The sequence below is a fragment of the Charadrius vociferus genome, unplaced genomic scaffold (genome assembly GCF_000708025.1).
Source record: "Charadrius vociferus isolate BGI_N301 unplaced genomic scaffold, ASM70802v2 scaffold711, whole genome shotgun sequence".
Classification (NCBI taxonomy): Eukaryota; Metazoa; Chordata; class Aves; order Charadriiformes; family Charadriidae; genus Charadrius; species Charadrius vociferus.
Window position 1 is genome coordinate 148,015 of NW_009646852.1, and position 19,078 is coordinate 167,092.

A 19,078-nucleotide genomic window follows, 5' to 3' on the forward strand; every position below is an offset into this window, starting at 1 on the left:
GTGCACAGACTGTGTGTTGTTGTCTGTTTGGGTGTCCTTCACTTGGGGACTAATCGACGTGTGACAACTATTGTTTCAAATACGATTTTGTGTTCAGACTTCATTGGAGAGCCCAACTCCGTTTGCTTGGGAGACTGTTGCTGGAGCGTAGCCCTCCTCCTTGTGCTATTTATGGTGAAGAAACAGCTATGGCAGCCTTCTGAGAAGCAGTGGGCTGCTCCATACCTCTGATCACAAACCTTTGGATGCTTTTCTAAACACTGTGTGAGTTTGCAAAGGTGATTATGGCTGGGAGACAGATAACAAGTCTGTCCGATCCAGCAATTGTGCTGTGGCTGTCTGGAAGGATAGCCTGACGTCTTTAGGACATCAGATGTCTTTCTGGTTTAGGCTTTTAGTTTTGGTTTGTAAGTACTGCTATTAATCTGTGATAAAAATGACATCAATAAAACAGTTAACACCTTTCCCCAGTTATTTCAGGTCCTCAGAGTGCAGCCATACATCACAGGCTAGACATTGGCATGACCGAGGAGACCTTTGGGAACTCCTGACAATAGTGGTGATGGAAGAGGTCTGATAAGCAGATCTACTGCCTCTGATAAACCTTCTGTGATTAATTTGCTGATGTTCCCTGCCTCTCTTTTCCCAGGTTATTCATTCCTACCACTTGTGAGAGATTTCTGCTCTCTCAGTTCTGTGTAATACCAACTCAGGCCTTCGTGTGGTCAAGATATCCCTGAGGGAAGAGAGGCCTTTGGCAGGGAAAAGAGCAGCTAGAGTAAAAGCTCTTAAATTAAAAATAAAAGGATAAAGTAGTTGTTTGTGAAAGTGATAGCTGAAGCAGCCACTGATCAGTGGGTTTAATTGAAGTGAAGGCCTGACGTTCTTGGGTGGATTGTCTGTAATCCTTCATTTAAGAGAGGGCAAGGTAGGTCATGCTGTCCTTTGGAAAAAAAACCCAAAAACCTCATCAAAGCTGACGAATGCTCTTGTGTAAGTTGTTGTCCATTGCGAAGGACTGCATGAATGGCTACCTGCTGCTGTGTGGGTACATAGGAAGAGCAGGGACAGAAGAGTTAAGGTCTTGGTATACTTACCAGCTTGCTGGTCCTTGGCTTTTGCTGCTAGGTGGCACTATTATCTCTCAACTGAGGGTTAGTGTTTGGGGAAAAGAAAGGTAAACACCACAGCAACATCTATGGAAGCAAACCAGTTTTAAGTAAGATTTTCAATGGAAAATTGTATTTTAAAGTATAAATCAGTACCTGTAATGATTTAAAATTGTCTTTGAATTGTAGTGTCTGTGTCTGTGCTTCCCATAAAATACATGCATTTATAGTCGCTCATAAAATGAGATATTCAAAGACAATGTGGAGGATAGCAACTTGTGAAAAATCCTACATCAAATCAGCAGTTCTGTATCCCTTTCTTTTATTTTGAAATTGTGATGATATATTAAGGCGGATGATACATTTATGTAAAACTTGCCCTATGAAATGGACACTTTGCTTGGCAGCCAGACTTAAAATAGCATGGCAGACTGCCTACAGTCTCACCAGTGTGCATAGATCTGGAAGCTTGCAAAGAGTAAAGTCAAAGCAGTAATTAGGCAGGCAACTCTTAGCAAAGATAAAATGGGGAGAGTAACTGACTGATGGAAGCTGAGAGGATCGATAATGATAGTGTTATTTACATTATGCATTCTTTTCCTGCAGTGCCTGGGCTTTATAGTGAGACGGGAAAGTAATAAATTGCCATCATCTTTGAATATGAGCGAGTGTAGGGCAGGAGCAAGGAGAGTTTGCTTTTAGAAAGAGATATAAAAGGATCTTGGAGGAAGACTTCAATGCACACCCTTGGGTTGTTTTGGGGGGAATCAGAAGCTATAAACAGTGTAGGCTTCTGCATACCCTTTCCCATTCTACACTGGGGAAGGGCATGTTATCTGTCTGCTGGGGACAGCTGCAACATTCTGATACAGTTTTGTTTTGTGGAGTAAAGAAATTGATGTACAGTATAATTGTTAGACCTCCAAGGTCAGGAAGCATAGCCTTGCGTTTTGAAGGAGAGGTTGAAGTTTCTTGAGATTTCATTAATCATGTCGGTTGTGCAAGAGCATGGAGCACTACAAGTAGTGATCTGGATGACTAGTGCCTGGGGAAGCTATTGACCTGTGTATGTCTGGGCATTTGTGTTTTCCGTTAGAGCCATCCTGAAATGGGGCTGATGACAACACCGACAAGCCCAATTCCAACGACACCCGTCACTCCACTTGGAACCACCCCGCCTTCTTCAGATGGTAAGAAATGTAATGATCTCCCGGGGAAAAACAATTAAAAACTGTAAAATAACTAGCAAAGCATTTTCTCAAGATGGCAACTAATGAGGTCTGTCTGGAGCAGATGTAACCTGGTGCTCTCTTACAGGAGTGACTTGCCTTACTGAACATGAATAAGATTCCTTGACTCAGATTTATTTCTGTTTTGCCTTGTATATTGCTCAATGAAATTATGCTGATATTCCTTCTGAAAACAGTACTGTCCAGTATCTGTATGAAGATACACCTAGCCCATTAGTTATTCTATGTAGGCTTTTACTTATGAATATTTCTAGTGTCAAGTTCTTTCCTTGGGATTATTTGTCATTGGAACAGATTTACAGAGAATCTCAGTGGATTCCTGCTTGTCATTAATGCATTTGTCCCCAGCTTTGAATTAATTGGGGCTTGAATCCAGGCTGGGTGCAGAGGTATTCCTCCCTCTCATTGACTTTTCTTTGATAAGTGTAAATGACTGCTTGCCCTGAGATCTTTCTTCTATACAAGATGTTACAACTCCACATAAATACACTTTGAAATAATCTAAAATAAAACCCTTTTCGTTTAAGGTATGGATAGATATAGCCTAGTTTAAGAGAAGAAATTAAATGGCTGTTGTCACGTACTTTAATGCATCGTCTACATCTGAAGAAAGTCCTTAATGAAGGAACAGAGTCAGTTTGAATAGAGCACAGTTTGAAAATATTGCTGGGGAAAAGCAGCTTGGGTTACTCAGTTATATCAGTTATTCAGGTCGTTTGATATCCTAGTTAAGGATGATCCTCCTTGTGGATGAATTCTGTCTGGTTACCATGGATATCAAAAGCTTCAGTTAAAAAGCCCCCTATGTCTCAAGTCTCCCTGTGCATATAACATAAAATGTAGAGGGACGGGCATTTTGTGGGCTTCTGTTCAACGTGTTTGTTGCAAATGTATCCACCCACACACCATATTATACAACTGACAGAATTTATGCTTACCTACATCTAAAGCTTGCTCGCACTCTTTTTTTTAAATTACCAAAATACAGAAACAAAACAAAACCTCCATCCTGCTTTCAGCAGAGGCAGCGATCTTGAAGCTTGAGGCTTCTTGCCACTTGTAAGGTTACTAAGTTTAAGGAGAGGAACTGATCTTAATGTGCAGCAATTACATCGGGGAGCATTCTTTATTTCTGTTTGCTGTCACCTTGCTGATCCCTACTCTCAGTGATAATTTTTTTTTTTTGAGGACCTTGGCTCGGTTTAGTTTGGTGCTTTAATATTGCTGTTATTTTAAAGGTATGTCAGAATTTTCCTAATTTTCTAAGGTTTTGCAACTCAGCTGTAAAATTTGCCTGTGGCTGAAAGTTAGCAAGAGGCTTTCTGGCTTTGGAATTAAAAGATTGCTTTCTTCTTTTTCCTGCATTTAAAAAAAATGTGTAGTTGAGCTATTTTCAAATTACAGCAACATGTAGAAATCCATCTATAGGTTTCAGGTGGTTTTTTATGCTGACTGGGATTAAAAATGGGTTCATATTCTGGTTTGAAATGTCTCTGGCTGTTAGCCTATAGTGTGAATTAAGACCTTTTAAAGTTTCAAACTGTGTGTGAAAAAAATCAAGGTCTTTAGCGTGAACCAGGGTAAGCAATGATGTGTTCTTCAGAGTGATTTCTTTTTATTTTTTTTTTTTAAATTAGGCTAGATGCTAGAAACTGTTGATCCATAATATGTAAATCAAGTGTGCCTGTCACCATAGTTATCTAAATGTCAGTTTGCTTACTGTTGTTAAATATTCATTCACTGCGTTCATTGTAACAGCTCCAGAAGGACCCACTGGGGATATAAATACATTTTTCAGACTTTTAGCGCAATCTTTGAGCTATTCATAATATTGGGGGTGAAAAAGCTTCCAGTCTCATTGCATAGACTTTGCCAACAGACTGGGCACATTAGCAATGTGTCAGGAGCCCCAGAGCTTCAAGATTGAATGGACGTAGAACAGCTCACGCTTGGGGATGCACAGCCTTTAGAAGCTAAAAGCCCCATTATCATTTCTTTGATGCGATTCGAACAACGAGATTACATTGATCTATTTGGCCTGTTGTTTCCAAGGGCTGCAATTTTGTATTCAAGGTGATCGTGTAATCCTGAGCTCCATAGGAACCTCTGCCGTGCTCTGGGCCTCTCAGTGCTCAGTTTAAAGAATCTTGCATTTTCCTTTTTCCTTTGGTTCATCTCCTTCATCCTTCTGTGCCTGTGCTTGCCCCGGTTCCGGGGGTAAATAAGCCTTACTTGCCTCATTACAGGGTTACGAGAGACAAGATTTGAATTGTGAAAGGCATTGTTTGTTAAAGCAGACTTTTCTCTGAGCCGAAATACAGTCGCGTACAGGATCAAATCACTTCCCCTCAGAGCCCCAAACCTAGCCATCCAAAAATCAGGTGTGAGTAATTCCTCACTTCTTAAAAGGTCCAATCTCATCATAAGTACCTCTTTCTTTTCTAAAGAGTGAGAAAAGCCTTGAGCATTCCTGAGGACAGATGGAAAAGAGAGAATATAGTTCTTAAGATGTGTGTCCTAGTGGTCTGCAGATCTGTTTCCAGTGCAAAGGGAGCCCTATCTTAGGCTGGCTCTATAGCTTGAGAAGAGAGGAGCCTCCTGGCAATCATCATTCAAGCCACCTATCACCTTCTGCACATGACAACCTGTGAGTTTGAGCTCTTAGGCAGCCAGAACAGTAATGTTATTGTCACGTCAGGACAGGCACACAGAGCTGGAAAAGATCCCCTTGACTCCTTGAATCTAGTGCCTTGTGCTTGCAGGCACATCATCACAGAATCCCTTTAATCTTCGACTTTCCAACCTGCATTTCTTGTCGCTTTATACCCATTTATCGTGATGTTAACCTAACTTTGGAACACAGATAGCTCTCTTTCATATGTTGGGTTACTCACTTGTGTATTTTGCTGTCTCACAAGGACACTCCGTTCCTCTGCTCGACCTACTAGGATTTCTCTAAACTTGTTCAAGTATGAGTTAATCCTCTTGGAACATGAAATAAGGATAATTATGCGGTGTTTGAGACAAGGTCTCACCAGCAGCTTGTGCAGGGCATTACTGTGTTCCTATCGCTGCTGGAAGTGCATTTCTGGATATGTTGTAGGACCATACTCTTCAACGCTTTGTGTTGGTAGCTCATCATCTTGTGATATGATAGCGTACCATGGTATCACAGCATTTCATTTGCAGCTGATGAGCTCTCAGCTTGCCATGGAAATAAATCACTGAATTCCTGACCTTATGGCTTGCATTGCTGAATTTGATCTTGTATTTATTGTCTGGCCCTTGTTTTTATCCCATTCTTTGTGCACAGTCTGATATTCCTCTGTGTTTACGTATTCCAACTTTCTGCCATTAGCTGATTCATTAGCAAGCAACTGTTTCTTGTGCCCAGGTCACTTACAAAAAAGAGAAGTATTCGCTAGCAAAACTGACACCTAAGGAATTCAGGTAGTAACTTCTTCCCAGACTAATAATTTCTCCAGTTGCCAGATCTTTGATATACTTTGAATTCCTGTATTAGTTCCCACCTATCTGCTACACTCTTAATTTTTCATACAGAACTGTATTAAATGCTTTACAGAAGTCCTCCTAGACTAGCTCCATCAATTTTGTTTTGTTTTGTCTGAGCTCATTTATTTTAAACGATGTCAGACTTATCTGGCAGGATGTGCAGTTAAATGCATTCTGCGTTTTTCCCCGCTTATCTTCCCCCCCACACCCCTTCAATATTTCTTGTAAAGCCTTTCTGAATGGGAAGGCTGAGAATGGCCCTTGCGGACAGCTCAGGCTCAGCCATCAGTAAAGATGTGGCTCAGTCACATGATAGAGGTTTGACAGCTCATAAACTCAGTGCTTCAGAAGGTACATGGGGAGTGAGCAGGAGGCACATTGTGCAATTAGCTGGGTAATTGAGATAGCTTCTTGTAAAGTCTAAGGCAGATGATGACCACTGGTAAGGTGTCAAAAGTACAGCTGGTGGTAAGGAGGAGCGTATCCTAGAGAAATGCAAGTGAACTGCTGTTCTGCTGCAGGTATGGAAAGCACATTTCTGCTCCCTGCTGTGTTGTGATTTCCCTAGCACAAGCTATGATTGCTTCTGCTTCTTGATTTTTATAACGCTGCTCTTTCTACCTTTCTTTTCTACCATTGTGGTCATGCAATAATTGTTACGTTACTGTCTTGTGTGTTGCTTCTGCAAGAGAGGCTGTTGTTGGGAGGGAAGAATGGAGTTGATGTGGACCTTTTGGAACTGAAATTCCAAAATTACTGAAACTGAGAAGGGTCTTTGCTGGGCATGTTTCTTTCCAAACAGAATGATGTGAATGTTAGCTGTGTTAGTTGCAAGAACTAATTGGATATTGGTGAGAATGTCTTGAGCTCCCTAAGCTGGGAATGTTGATGAGTGCTAAACCAGTAGGCTGATCTCTTGGGGCGGGAAGGGGAGCGACAAGACAGAGAAAGGTATCACTTTGCTCTGGGCGCTTAGAGGAGGAGAAGTGGTCTCTGGGAGAGTGGTACCAGTCTTCAAAACAAGGTCTTTGCTGGGTGGTCGTGAAGGAGGAGGAGGAGGTCAGGTGACCCTGCAAATAAGCTGATCCTATCCCAGATCTGTGAATCTGTGACTCGGTTCTCTGTATAGTTATCTCTTGTATTTGTGGAGGGTAAACGTGTCTTATCTGCTTTGTTTCAGTTATAAGCTCTGCAGAGCTGCCTTTGGATGCTGATGTGCAAACTAGCAACCTGCTGATAACCTTCTTGAAGTACAGCTCGATTGTGATGCAGGACACAAAAGGTAAATAAATTCTGTAGATGCAGCTGTGGATGCAGCAAGCAGTGCTTTTTGAAGTCAGGAGGGCATCAGAAGATGTCTAGGGACTCCAGAAATAGAAGTTAACTGGAGTCCCTTTAAGAGGACTGAAGATTTCACCTTTTGAGAAAATGAAATGATTTCTTATTGCGAGATAAGAGTTACGAGACTAGGAGAGACCTAATGCTGGCAGGAGAGAAGTCAAATATGGAAAGAATGTAATAATAATAATAGTACCTAATAACCAAGCCTGTCCCTGTGTGTGAGCATATCTGATTCCCAACTGTCTGTCAGAGAGGGGAAGTCATGTATCAGAGAACTGTATTTTTAAGAACATTTAGAAGCTGACACAGGAGGCAAAGCTCAGCATTAGGAAGAAATATTTCCTTTGTCCTTTGGTACTTGCTGGTTAAACAGGCAGCTCTTTAATTATAAAGAGGACAGCAGTAACTTACACTGTACTGGCAGTAATTTGCTAGAGAAGATATATTTCCATATTGTGCTTTTTGTTTCTCCTGATAGTTTTGTGGGGGTTAATTTCAGCTTGCTGGAGCTGAAGTATTGCTTCATCTCCTGCTCAAGGTACCCAAGGGTGCTGTTTTGCCCAGTGGTTGTACGGGCAGGACTATAGCGTGAACATAACAAGTGATCTTTGTATCGTATTTCAGCCTATTACTGATTTTTGCTGTTAAGTTAGATGTAACAACTGAACAAAAATAGGAAGATAGCTGGAGAGCTATGATACATCGATTATTGAACTTCATGAATGCTTGGCACTGAATAAGACAGCAGGCAGGAGAGTTTCCTTTTACCTACTAGCTTGCAGTGAAATTGTACCTGGCTGTCTTGTTCTTGTTCAGTATGTGAGCTAGTGGAGGAAAAAGTGAATAATTGAGATAGGACCGAAAGGGACTTCATGAAAATATCTAGTGCACCCCTCAAAACCAAGGCAGAATCAGGTTTTGCTGTATCTTTTCTCAGAGATGTTACTGACTAGATAAATGAAGGCGCTGTGATAGCAGAGCATCAGACTATCCATTCCAGTGTTTAACTACCCTTACTGCGAGAAAGCTTCATGTGCTTCCTAAATTCTTTGCTGTGATTTAAATTAATTACTAGTTGTCTTCTCCAAGAGAGATACTGAGAATGGATTATTTCTTTCTTCTTTGTGTCTGCCCTTATGTATTTGAAGTCTGCTTTCATGTTTCGTCTTGCTTTTGTCTTTAAGCTAAACCACATCAATCTTTGCTCAATCATTTCTTAGATTGCATGCATGAGGAGGGCTTACCAGCTCTCTAACCATTCTCATTTGGGTTTCTCAGGGTCTCTGTTGCTGATCCAAGTCTCTGATAGAAAAATTTTATGTTTTTCAATGTAACTTCTGCACTTATTAGTCACTGTAATATGAAAAGTCTGCATAGGGCCTCAGGAACTGCCAAACTGGATTAGTTTCAGACGGAGTGAAATATGATAAGAGGGGATTCCTTACTCAACAAGCCAGTGAGAGATGAGTTTATCCTGGCACGAGACAGGAGTTGATGTTTCTTTCTTTACTTTGGTTCTAGCTTATATAACATTTGAAATTTGTGTGGTTGATAGACAATCTCCTTGCTGCCATGGTAGTATGTGGCAATGAGCTCCACTGACTGATTGTTTAAAAAAAAAAAAAAGTGCGCCTTGCAAACCAGTGCTTATTAATTCTAGTGAGTATATTCCTGTCCTTGTATTTTGATGATAGATGGGTCTCTGACTAACTCTTTTTCTTCTTGTGTAAGACCAAGCATGTGACACCAATATAGCAACAAGAGAAGAAATAGTGAGTAACTCTAATTTACTTCATGTCTCTTGAGACAGGTGGGAACACTTAAGAGGGCAGACTGGTTTGTTCCACACCCAGAACTAGACAGTTGGTTTGGTCCTGTCCCAAAGAGCATAATTTAATAGATTGCATTTGCTAGATCCTCCTCTTGTTTTCTCTCTTGTGTCAGTCAGAGGCAGCTAACTTGGGAGAAACAAAACCTCTGCACCATTTTTTCCCATCTATAAAATAGGGTTCATACCAATATACCTTCCCATTGGAAGCAGTCTGCTTTGTTCCTTTCATGAAGGATGCTGAGAAAGTACAAAGTGTCTGTGCGACTAACTGCCTGCGTAGCTGCCCCAGAACTGTTGAAAATGGCATGATGTTCACAACACATTGGCTGAAAGCAGAGTATTTGGTGTGAAATGGGAGCCTTTACAGCATGCTCCCCAGAGAGGAACGTGGTAGCAGCACCTACAGAAATATACAGGGAGGCCTTACAATAGGAAAATAGCAAGGCTCCAGCATATCAGTTCTTGGAGGGCATTTCTCCTGCTTTACTTGAGAAGAAAACTTTTTACTTAAACATTTTAGCTGAGGTAAGGAGACATAGGAGAGACACTTAACTCTCCATTCCAAAATTCCTCTTCATCTTACTTAGTGCAGCAAGATGAAATCCTCACACTTCAGGGCACATCTTGTTAGTAAATACCTGTCCCTCAGCAGCACAGAAAAGAAAACAAAAGAGGCATCAAACTAGACAGAACCGCTAGCTAAGCCCATTCTATCTGTTTTTATAGATTACAATCTACAGACTAACTAGCAAAGTGTTTGTAAAAGTGACCTGTGAAGATGTGAGGAGTTTGACTGATGCTGTCTTCTGATTTATATGAAAGTGGTCTGACTGTTCCAGATTTCCCTCTCCACCAAGTTTGACTCGAAGGCAGATGCCTGGGATGGCACGTTTAGTAGTCTTATGCATTAGAGAAGCTGTTGGAGGCCTCAGGAATGTGCAGTTTTAAGCTTCCTCAGAATTTAGTTAGACACATGTCATTGTGGTCGTTTGTTTTGGTGGTGTGAGTGGCTTGTTTTTTAGAAAAAAAAAAAAATTAAATGAGCTTGATTGGACAATGTCTTGAACACCTGATCTTAGCTGGCCCTGCTTTGAGCAAGGATTGGACCAGAGGTTTCTTCCATCCTAAGTTACTCTATGACTGTATGTATCTTGAGGTTTTTTCTATTTCAAGGTTAAAATTCAGAGAGAAGAGGTTTAAATAATCCAAATAAAAATTATGTTCTTCTACCTTAGTCCCTCTCTATTTGTGAGTCTTTCAGGCCTCCAATTGTCATTCAGGGCAAAAGCTGCTTGAAGTTGTAAGTTGAATAACAAATTGTGGAACACGATCAGGGTGGAAATCCTTTGGCTTAAAATGCGAAGTCTTTGCAGACTTCCTTCTTTCATGGTTTTGCACAGAGCAAAATAGGTCATGTCTCTTAGTATTGGGGTTAAAATTTAGGACTTTGAGCATAATGTTGGGAGTCATTCTGCTGCGTTGTGCTGTCCTTCTATGAAAGCTTTGCTGCTTGCTTCGTAACCTACAGCAAAGGTGATCTTTTTCTTTCCATCTTGTCTAAGAGAGGGAAAAGCGTGTCTCTGCTGTAACAGAAAGACAGGGACTAACCCCAGGGTTTAGAATATCTGTGGAAGTACAGCTGAATGAGACAGAAGCCTCCCTGATAGTTACAGTGCTGTTGGGGGTTCAAATCAGAAACCTTGGTGTTGGTGCAGACAGGTTACAAATTGGTGGGATTTAGTGGTCAGAATGAGGCTTGAGTGCTTAATTAGAGTAGGTAGACTGTTAGCTATCATGGAGGAAGTAGGAGTATAAAGAGTCTCCAAGGCTGGGCTTTTCTCTTGCTGCGACAGCTGTCTCGCTCTTCAGCATCACTAGGCTTGTGTGGCTCATGGAGGACTTGTTTTTTTCTTCTTTGCAGATGAGCACCGGCTACACAGTGGCAAGCTGTGCCTGATTATCCTGACGTGCATAGCAGAGGTGGGTTTCTTGTGTGACACTGTTCAGCAGATGGTGTGTTACAGGGCTCTATCTGCATTCACATCCCCTGCCTCCTGTTGAGCAGGAGCTGAAGATCCACAGTGGTACTGAGCAGTGAGGAACTCAGACACTTAACGTTTTGCTAATAGACCTGGTGCAGTACTGTTTAAAATTTACTTGAAACTTGAACATTGGGTCATCTTATTTGGGTTAGCTAACTCCCAGGGACGATGAGAGAAAGGAGTGGACCTAAGCCTTTTCTCTCTTAGCTGTTGAATGACCTTGTGGTGTGGCTTTTAGCCGAGTGATGCGCTGATGGCTTTCAGCTCTGTGCTGTTCATAGTAAACATGGGCAATGACATATCCCTTCTGCCTAAGAAGGATGTGAGTCTGAAAGCAAGCCGTGTGGTTGTAGGACCCTACAAGCAAGACAAGTGGCAAATCTGGTAGTAGGGTGAGAGAGCAGTATCACAGAGCTGTGTCAGCAGTCCTGGCTGACTGTGGTCCTTTCTCATGGGAAGTATGTACTAATGGCTTGACTGATGTCCTGAATGGTGATAGAGTTTGCGTGGCATTTGCATTTTGCTTGCTTGCAAGTAAATACCTTTCATTCTTAACAGAATAAAAAGCAGCAGTGTTGATTGCCAGTGTAAGGAATCTGAAGTAATATTTCTTCAGGGTGCAGGCTGAAAGCTAATCATCTGCATTTCGAATATTTATAATTAAATGTCTTTGTGATTTGAGAGGCAAGTGGAAGGTGTTGGGCAGTTGGTTGGCTATTCATATCTCCTCCCTTTTCTTGCTCTTTTCCATAGGATCAGTATGCTAACGCTTTTCTCCATGATGACAACATGAATTTTCGAGTAAACCTCCACAGGATGGTGAGTCTTTTCCTCCAGATGGTCTGTTTTCTCTTTGGGATGAGAACACAGAGGATTTGAATCCCTGTATGTTGAAAACTGTGTCACAGACATTGAACCTGGATTGCTAAGGCATGTGGAAATACTGTGAGAAATGCAGTAGTTGGAGAATGATTTTGAAATTGCTCTCAGAATCTCTCACTCTTTCAAAGAACAAAGAGCTGGCTGCCCTGTCGGTGAATCCAGAGGCCTGTGTAGGTGAGGAAGAGCTGTGTATTATGAGGTCTCTTAGGAAATCAGTGGCAGAGAGAATGTTCTGCCTTAATTTTCAGCAGGCATTAGTCCTCGTGATGTATTAATAGCCAGCTGGATTTACACTGAGTGCTCTAATTTGGCTTATGCTTCATCCTGGGTGGGGTGACTCTTCAAGGAGGAAAGTATTTTTTCCGGAGCTTTTTCCCTATAAGTATCTGTGGAGGAAGAGTCCTTACCTATCTCATGAAGCTCTGTAGTTACAAGTAACTTGAATGGTTATCCTAATTTGATGCACCCTGCCTTTGTGGTACTGGAAAGTTCCACCTCATCTGACAACGAAGCAGCACTTGAAAGCGTCACTAGTCCAGGACAGAAGCAAACATCTTACTTTATAGTGAGCATACTGCAAGGATGCTAGTTGTTCCCACTTAAAAACAAACTTGCTATTCAATTAGCCTTTCTGGTTTTTTACAATAAGACCAAAGCCATTTAATACTGCACGTGCTGTGAACAATGCAGATCAGACTTCTGGGTCAAGAGCAAATCCAAATGTTAACTAAAGGGGAGGAATTTCTGTGTAATTTTTTCGTTTGGGCTTTTTTTGTCCCTCCCGTCCCCCCCCTTATGATATAACGGCGCCTTCCAGTTACACAACTAGAGAAACAAAAACCCAGTGGTCAGCACGCTGAAAAGTCGGCACAATTTTGCTGCAGCCATGGCCTTTAGTGTTGATATAGGTGAGACTGCAGTTGGAGAAAAAGACAAAGGGAAGCCTGTGCTGCTGGTACTATTTGCATGAAAAATACAGTATTACCCAGAATGTCACTTCAGGCTTCGACTGATTTCTTTTCATCTTTGTGTGTTTGAAGCCAATGAGACATAGAAAGAAAGCAGCAGACAAGAACCTGCCCTGTCGCCCGCTGGTGTGTGCAGTGCTTGGTAAGTATTGTTAGACTGCGTGTGTGCTTGTGGTTCCTGAAGCATTTTTTGGAGAAGCCTGTTGGCTCCCTTTACCTGAATCTGAATAAGTAACAATAGGGAGGGCAGTTGATAAATAAATTCAGAGTTTTAGGTTAGCGTAGTAACCACTGGTCAGAAGTACTTTCTAGATGTTATGAGAGCAAACCTACAGAAAGGACAGATGTTTGATGGGGGAAGTTGTTTTCAGGGCATTTAGCCTTTTCTGAGCAAAAAAACCAATAGGAGTGTCAGTAGCTAGGGTTGGTTTTGCACGTGGATATGGAGGCTCAGTTGAAAGCTTTTCACGCAGCATATGATTAGATTCTGACACTCATTGCTGTGGAGGCCAAAAGCATAAATGGGTGCAGAAATGGGCAGAGCCAGGATCCCTTAATGACTCTTAAGCCTGATGATGTGGAAGCAGTCTCATACCCCAGCATTTTCAAACAGGTGATTGTTGAAGCCAAGACACCACCGCTGCGTGAAGAATCTTTCTAGACTTATCAGTTTTCGTGCACTCTTTACCTAGGCTGTTTTCAGCCACTGTTGAGTTATATTGCTGGGCTATTAGTGCCCTCGGAGGTTACATCTCACAGTTGTTACCTCTGGCATGGGTTAAGCATTTTATGCTGAAATTGTGTTGGGCAGAGAACACACACACGTTCAGCTAGTGTTTATTAGCTGAACCATAGTAACTTACCTCTTTGAATTGTATTTCTGTACTTTTTGCCTCTTATCCTCTCTCTGGGAGCCCTTAAATGTTAGAGACATTCTCCCTTCCCCCTCGCCCCTGAACGAGCCTTAAGCAGAAGCTTAGTCGGTGTTGAGATCAGACTTGGTTTACTTGCTCCAGAATTTATTTTAGGGAAAATCAGGCATACTCTACGATGTCTTCTCTCTAAACATCTAGGTTGTGTTGTTCCTGGTAAGAATAATTTTCTAAGATGTGCTTCTCAATGGAATTTTCCATTAGTGACAATGCCTGAAATATGAGAGCAAGTCTAAGCATCAGAATTCATGTTGTATTCTTTATTTGACTAATAGTGGGGGAAAGCATATGGGAAAGGAGGGCCTCAAAGCAAATTGCGTGCCCTCAGTTTCCAGTATTGGGTTTTTTTTAAATTCCAGAGGGTGTCTAATTCTCTTTAAAACAAACAAACAAAAAAAACCCTGAGGAAAACTTCTCTCATCTAAGCAGGACTATTGTCTGGTAGAGGTAGGTAGGTGAGGTAGTTTGACTTCCTCATTGTCTGCCAGAAGTTAACTGTAGCTAGCTCAATACTTACTTTATCATTTTCTTTCCTGTCAGATTTGATGGTGGAGTTCATTGTAACACACATGATGAAAGAATTTCCTATGGATCTCTATGTGTAAGTGCCTGTGGGGTGACTCGTTGTGATTTCGTTTCAAGTTTGAATTTGGGTGGAATTCTAGTCATATAGCAATCTTCTGTCTGAAATAACACTTTGTGGCTGATGGGGAGCAGGATGGCTTTTCGTGAGTTCTTCCAGCAACTTTTTCTACTTCTACAATGTTCTGTGTGCCAGAAAATTGAAAGCAAAATGAATTTCCACCTTTCAGACCGATTTCCTAATCTACTTGATCAAATACAAAGAGCTTTTCAATCTGAAAGAAGTTTCATAATACACAGTCTTTGCAAGAATCCCTAATTCCAGAAGCTGAATCTTGGTCTAGAAACTTGAAAAGGCAGTTTTGAGAAACCAAGGACAACAGACATGAGGCCTGGAAGGCAATGTGGAGAGTGGGAGAGAGGTTTAAGCCTGAAATAGCCTGCTAGGCAGCAAGGGGTAAAACTTAGCAATGGGGAAAAGGAGAGAAGAGGACAGGGCTACTACACACGAGCACTCCATGTGTCCCAGGAGGCCCCTAGAATGCTTTGTTCTGCTTTAGCCTGGAGGGCAGAAATAGGATTTAGGCAGATCATTGGCTTTACTCTCACTGTTTGTACAGTACTGAATTTCCCCAAGGCTTGAACAGCACTATATTCTTTCGAAGAGATAAAGATACATAGCCTTTTTCCCACAATGTAACTTCTCAGCATGTTCTGATTTTGCCCAAATAACCCTGCAAATACAGTGCCTTAGCAAGGGTTGTATAGTTAAATTATGAGTTTGTGACAAATGTTTTTTTAATGACAATTAGATAATTAGTTGTAGGTGGGTGTAGTACACAGGAATTTCACAAGAAAGGTGTGAAATGCTTGGGCTCAAAAGTAAGGTTTAGAAAACCCTCGAGAGTAAAAATAATAAGCAGTAGCAACCATCAGTGGACATCTGTATCCATTCATTTTGGCATGTTTGTGCAGTCCTTTCACTACACTCCTGTCTGAAACCATCCCATAGCAGACACAGTTATTGCAGACAAAGTGGGTGTTCTGAATGCACAAATAGTGTCATACTTCTCTGCAATACATTTAAAAGGTGACAATATGAAGCTGCTCAAGGGAAGGCATATTAATATTTAAAGGAGAAATCCAGGTTGCTTTGACCAAGGGTGGTTTTTGTCCATTATGCGTATTATGAATCTTCAGCACAAAGCTAAAAAACAAAGACAGCCCTACCAGGATGGATAACTTTGTAACCAAAACAGTGTGGTTTGGGAGTCTACACGCTGACAGCTGGTGTTCTGGCTCCTTGGGGAGGGGTACTAGGACTGTTATGCCCCTCCTCATCCCTTTTCTTCTGTGTTCTGATTTCACCCAGAAAGCTGTATGGTGCTGTATACAACCACAAGGTTTCAATGCTGAGATATGTCTGCAGAGTATTTTGCGTTAACAGCTATTGTAATTATAAAGAAATGTTTTAGCCATTGCCAGATTATTTCTGGTCAGTGCCTTAAATAGTTTTTTTTTGTAGAGGCCAATTTTAGTCTTGTAGCCAAGCAAATATGTAGGTGAAGAGGTACTGAGTGTTGTCTGGTACCAGTAACATCAGAAATAGCAGGTCTCTCCCCAGAGCAATTGCTGTTCCTGAACTGAAGACAGTTGTCTGTATCCTATCTGGTTTGCTTCCTTTTCTTGTTTGAATTTATGAGAATCCAGTTTGAAATGCAGCGTTTAGTGTGATGGTAAAACTATTTAAAATAGCTGAGCTTTATTCGTCTAAAATTGGTTACAGTCCTTACCCCATCGTAGTGTTTTTGGGATCGTCTAAGGGTCTGAACGGAATAGTATGTACCTTGTGTACATTATTTCTTTAAAAAGCCTTAAGTTGTATTTTGAAGTCTTCACCCCATTTTGAATAACTCCCATGCATCTTTTAAAAAATTTTCTTTCTCTGTGTTTGTCTGTTGTGTAGTGTCTTTCACTAGTGTCTTTTCAGAGAGACACTGATATCAATGAGATAATGTGTTTTGAGAAATTAGGATTTGGGGGAAAAGCAAATTTTCCTTTTTGAAGAAGTCTTCCTTCTGATTTTCCTAAATGTCAATAACTAAAAATAGCTTGGTCTAACACATTCAGATTTGTGTATATTTTCTGTCGTCCTTAATGATAGCTAGTGTGAGTGAATTTACTCATTATATTGTATATTAATTCTGATGTTATTTGTGAAGAATGTTCGTGCAGTTTGTATGAACACTAGAAGCTAGAGAGACCTACAGGATTTGGAGATTTCACAAGTATACTAGCTCTATATTGGGAGATTTCAGAGCTTGTAGGTGTATTTCTTGATCATTCCAAAGCTCATACTTAAATTATTTGTTTAAGGAGACTGGAAAATTTGACAGAAATCTTTCTTTTTTTATATAATTAAACTGCATGCCTGACTTGGTGAAACTAAAAATCCTGCAGTTAATGTTTGAGTCTCACTTCCTTTAGCCTCATCATTTGGGCCAAAGAAACTGAAAAGCGCCTTTGTGTCCAGATTTTACAAAATCTGAGCACAGTATCTTATACATACGGATCCTGCAAGTTAATGAACTCCTTTTGTAGACCTTATGAAGTCATCAGGTAAGGGCAGCAAAGAATAGAAAATGTTAATTAAATATAAACAACAAACTTGCATCTGTAGTCAGTCCAGTAGTCAGTCCAGTCATGTTGAGCTAAAACTGGCGTACAGGCCCCTTTATCTCCCCCTGTCTGGTTCTTTCTTGTGGGTGATACTTCCCCTTAGGAGCCCAAAACCATGAGGCCCATCTTCCTCTGACAGGCTTTGAGTTTGTCTATTTCTTGCTGCTGATTTCGGAGGCTTTTTCCAGGTCTGATGTAGAATTGCTGGGAGATGCAATGTAATTAATCCTTTGCCCTCTCTTTTCCAGACGGTGCATTCAGATCGTGCACAAGCTGCTGTGCTACCAGAAGAAGTGCAGAGTGAGGCTTCATTACACCTGGAGGGAGCTCTGGTCAGGTACTTTGCATCGGCAGAGACAGTCAAATACGAAAAACCCAGAGCGGGTGGCTGTTTGGTGGCCATGGCTGCTTGTTCCATGGCTACAGGGTTAAACAGCAAGAGGCAGTTCTGTTAAAGCATCTTTATTTTGCTTCTTAGTTGCTACATGCAAATTACCTCTTTTTGAAAGCTGGGTCATTATCATAATGGTAGCTAATTTACTTTCTTGTCTGGCCATGATCACCATGGTATCCAAATGTCTTTGTTTTTCCGTTTCATTACCTGAGTCCCTCTTCACCTGATTGGAGAAATGGAGTAATGTTTTATGCAGTAGTGTTTCTCTCTCACATATTTGTGAGTAGGAAGGAGGTAGGCTCTGGGGTAAAGGGAGGTGGACCTTACTTTCCCTTTTTACTGTAAGAGATGGGTGCACGTAGAACAGCGTGCACAGCTCGTTCTGAAGAGAGCAACCTAGAAATGTCAGTGGAAGGGAGGAGAGGCTTTTAACTCTGACCTTTGCATTCATGGCAGGTAGTCTGGTTCATGCCACTGGTATCCTGAGATAAATTCATATTATGGGGTTTGACTTGTTTCTCATAATCTTTGGATGTAGCTTTGTAGGACTGTTTTGTGATGCAAGCATTGCGTGGGAGGTCTGAGGAAGGGGGTAGCAGAGTGGATGATGAGACCTAACAGGCTGCTTTCGTGGATGTGGTGTGTGCTTCCATTCTTATCTTGCAAACAGTGAAGTAGCTCAGCTAGGAAAATGCAGTTAATCCCCTAGCTGTTGTGGCTTAAACAAGAGGTTTATGAAAATTCAAGGGAACGTGGCCCTAATTGTGTATTCCTGGAGCTGTGCTTGAGACCTGGGATCAGTGACTTGGCTGGTGTAATGCAACTCCCATCAGAAATTTGAGAGAGGATGACTTTCGAAAAAGGCGGTGATGAGTGGCTTCTGAAGCTGTACTCGATTAACACTGAGTACTTCCCTTCAGTAGCTTTACACAGCTGAATTTAGGTACAGAGAAATGAACCAACAATCTGAGTCACTTTCAGTTATTAAATTTTCGCCTTGTGTGACACGTGGCCCATTCAGACTTTCTAAATTATTCCTGTAGAAGGTGAAGTGGGTGCCCCTAATTAAAGGATTAGTGATTTCTTTTCAGTTGTTTTCTTCAGAACAGAGCCCCTGGAGGCATGGCTGCAGTGTAGTGCCAGTTCAGGAGAAGACTGTGTAGAATGTGGACGTCTGTTGTGAATAGAAATTGCATCTGACAGTGTGTGTGATATCTTCTCAGCAGTTACCAGTGAACTGGATCCATTCCTATTTGGCCAGGCTGTGCTGGGTTTTTCCTACACACTGGTGGTATGGAAGTCTCAAATATAATGCCTTTTGCTTGAACGTATTGTTCCACAGTTCACAGACCACAGTCTTAGGCATCTTTCAGTCCTTCACTGTCCCTGTTTTAGAGGGGAAAAAGTAAAAATCCTTGCTGCGCACTGAGATTCAGTATCTTGGGATATTCTTGTTAGTTGTCTCTAATTAGCTGGTGTTTGTATAGTGCTTAGGAAATGTAAAGAGCCTCAGAAGTGTTAAGTGCTGCACGTGCTTTGAAAGCAAAACAGTGAA

General features: G+C 41.4%; 1 protein-coding gene across 1 annotated transcript in view; it reads left to right on the top strand.

Moving 5' to 3' along the window:
* Window positions 1-19,078, top strand: part of LOC104294617 (chromosome unknown open reading frame, human C10orf76) — a 118,938-nt gene that overhangs the window by 15,580 nt on the left and 84,280 nt on the right. Inside the window, exons 13-19 of the mRNA XM_009894239.1 lie at window positions 2,206-2,299; window positions 7,053-7,154; window positions 10,966-11,024; window positions 11,840-11,905; window positions 13,009-13,078; window positions 14,409-14,469; window positions 17,378-17,466. Of these exons, the coding sequence (XP_009892541.1) occupies window positions 2,206-2,299; window positions 7,053-7,154; window positions 10,966-11,024; window positions 11,840-11,905; window positions 13,009-13,078; window positions 14,409-14,469; window positions 17,378-17,466 (541 nt within the window). The remainder of the gene's footprint in view (window positions 1-2,205; window positions 2,300-7,052; window positions 7,155-10,965; window positions 11,025-11,839; window positions 11,906-13,008; window positions 13,079-14,408; window positions 14,470-17,377; window positions 17,467-19,078) is intronic.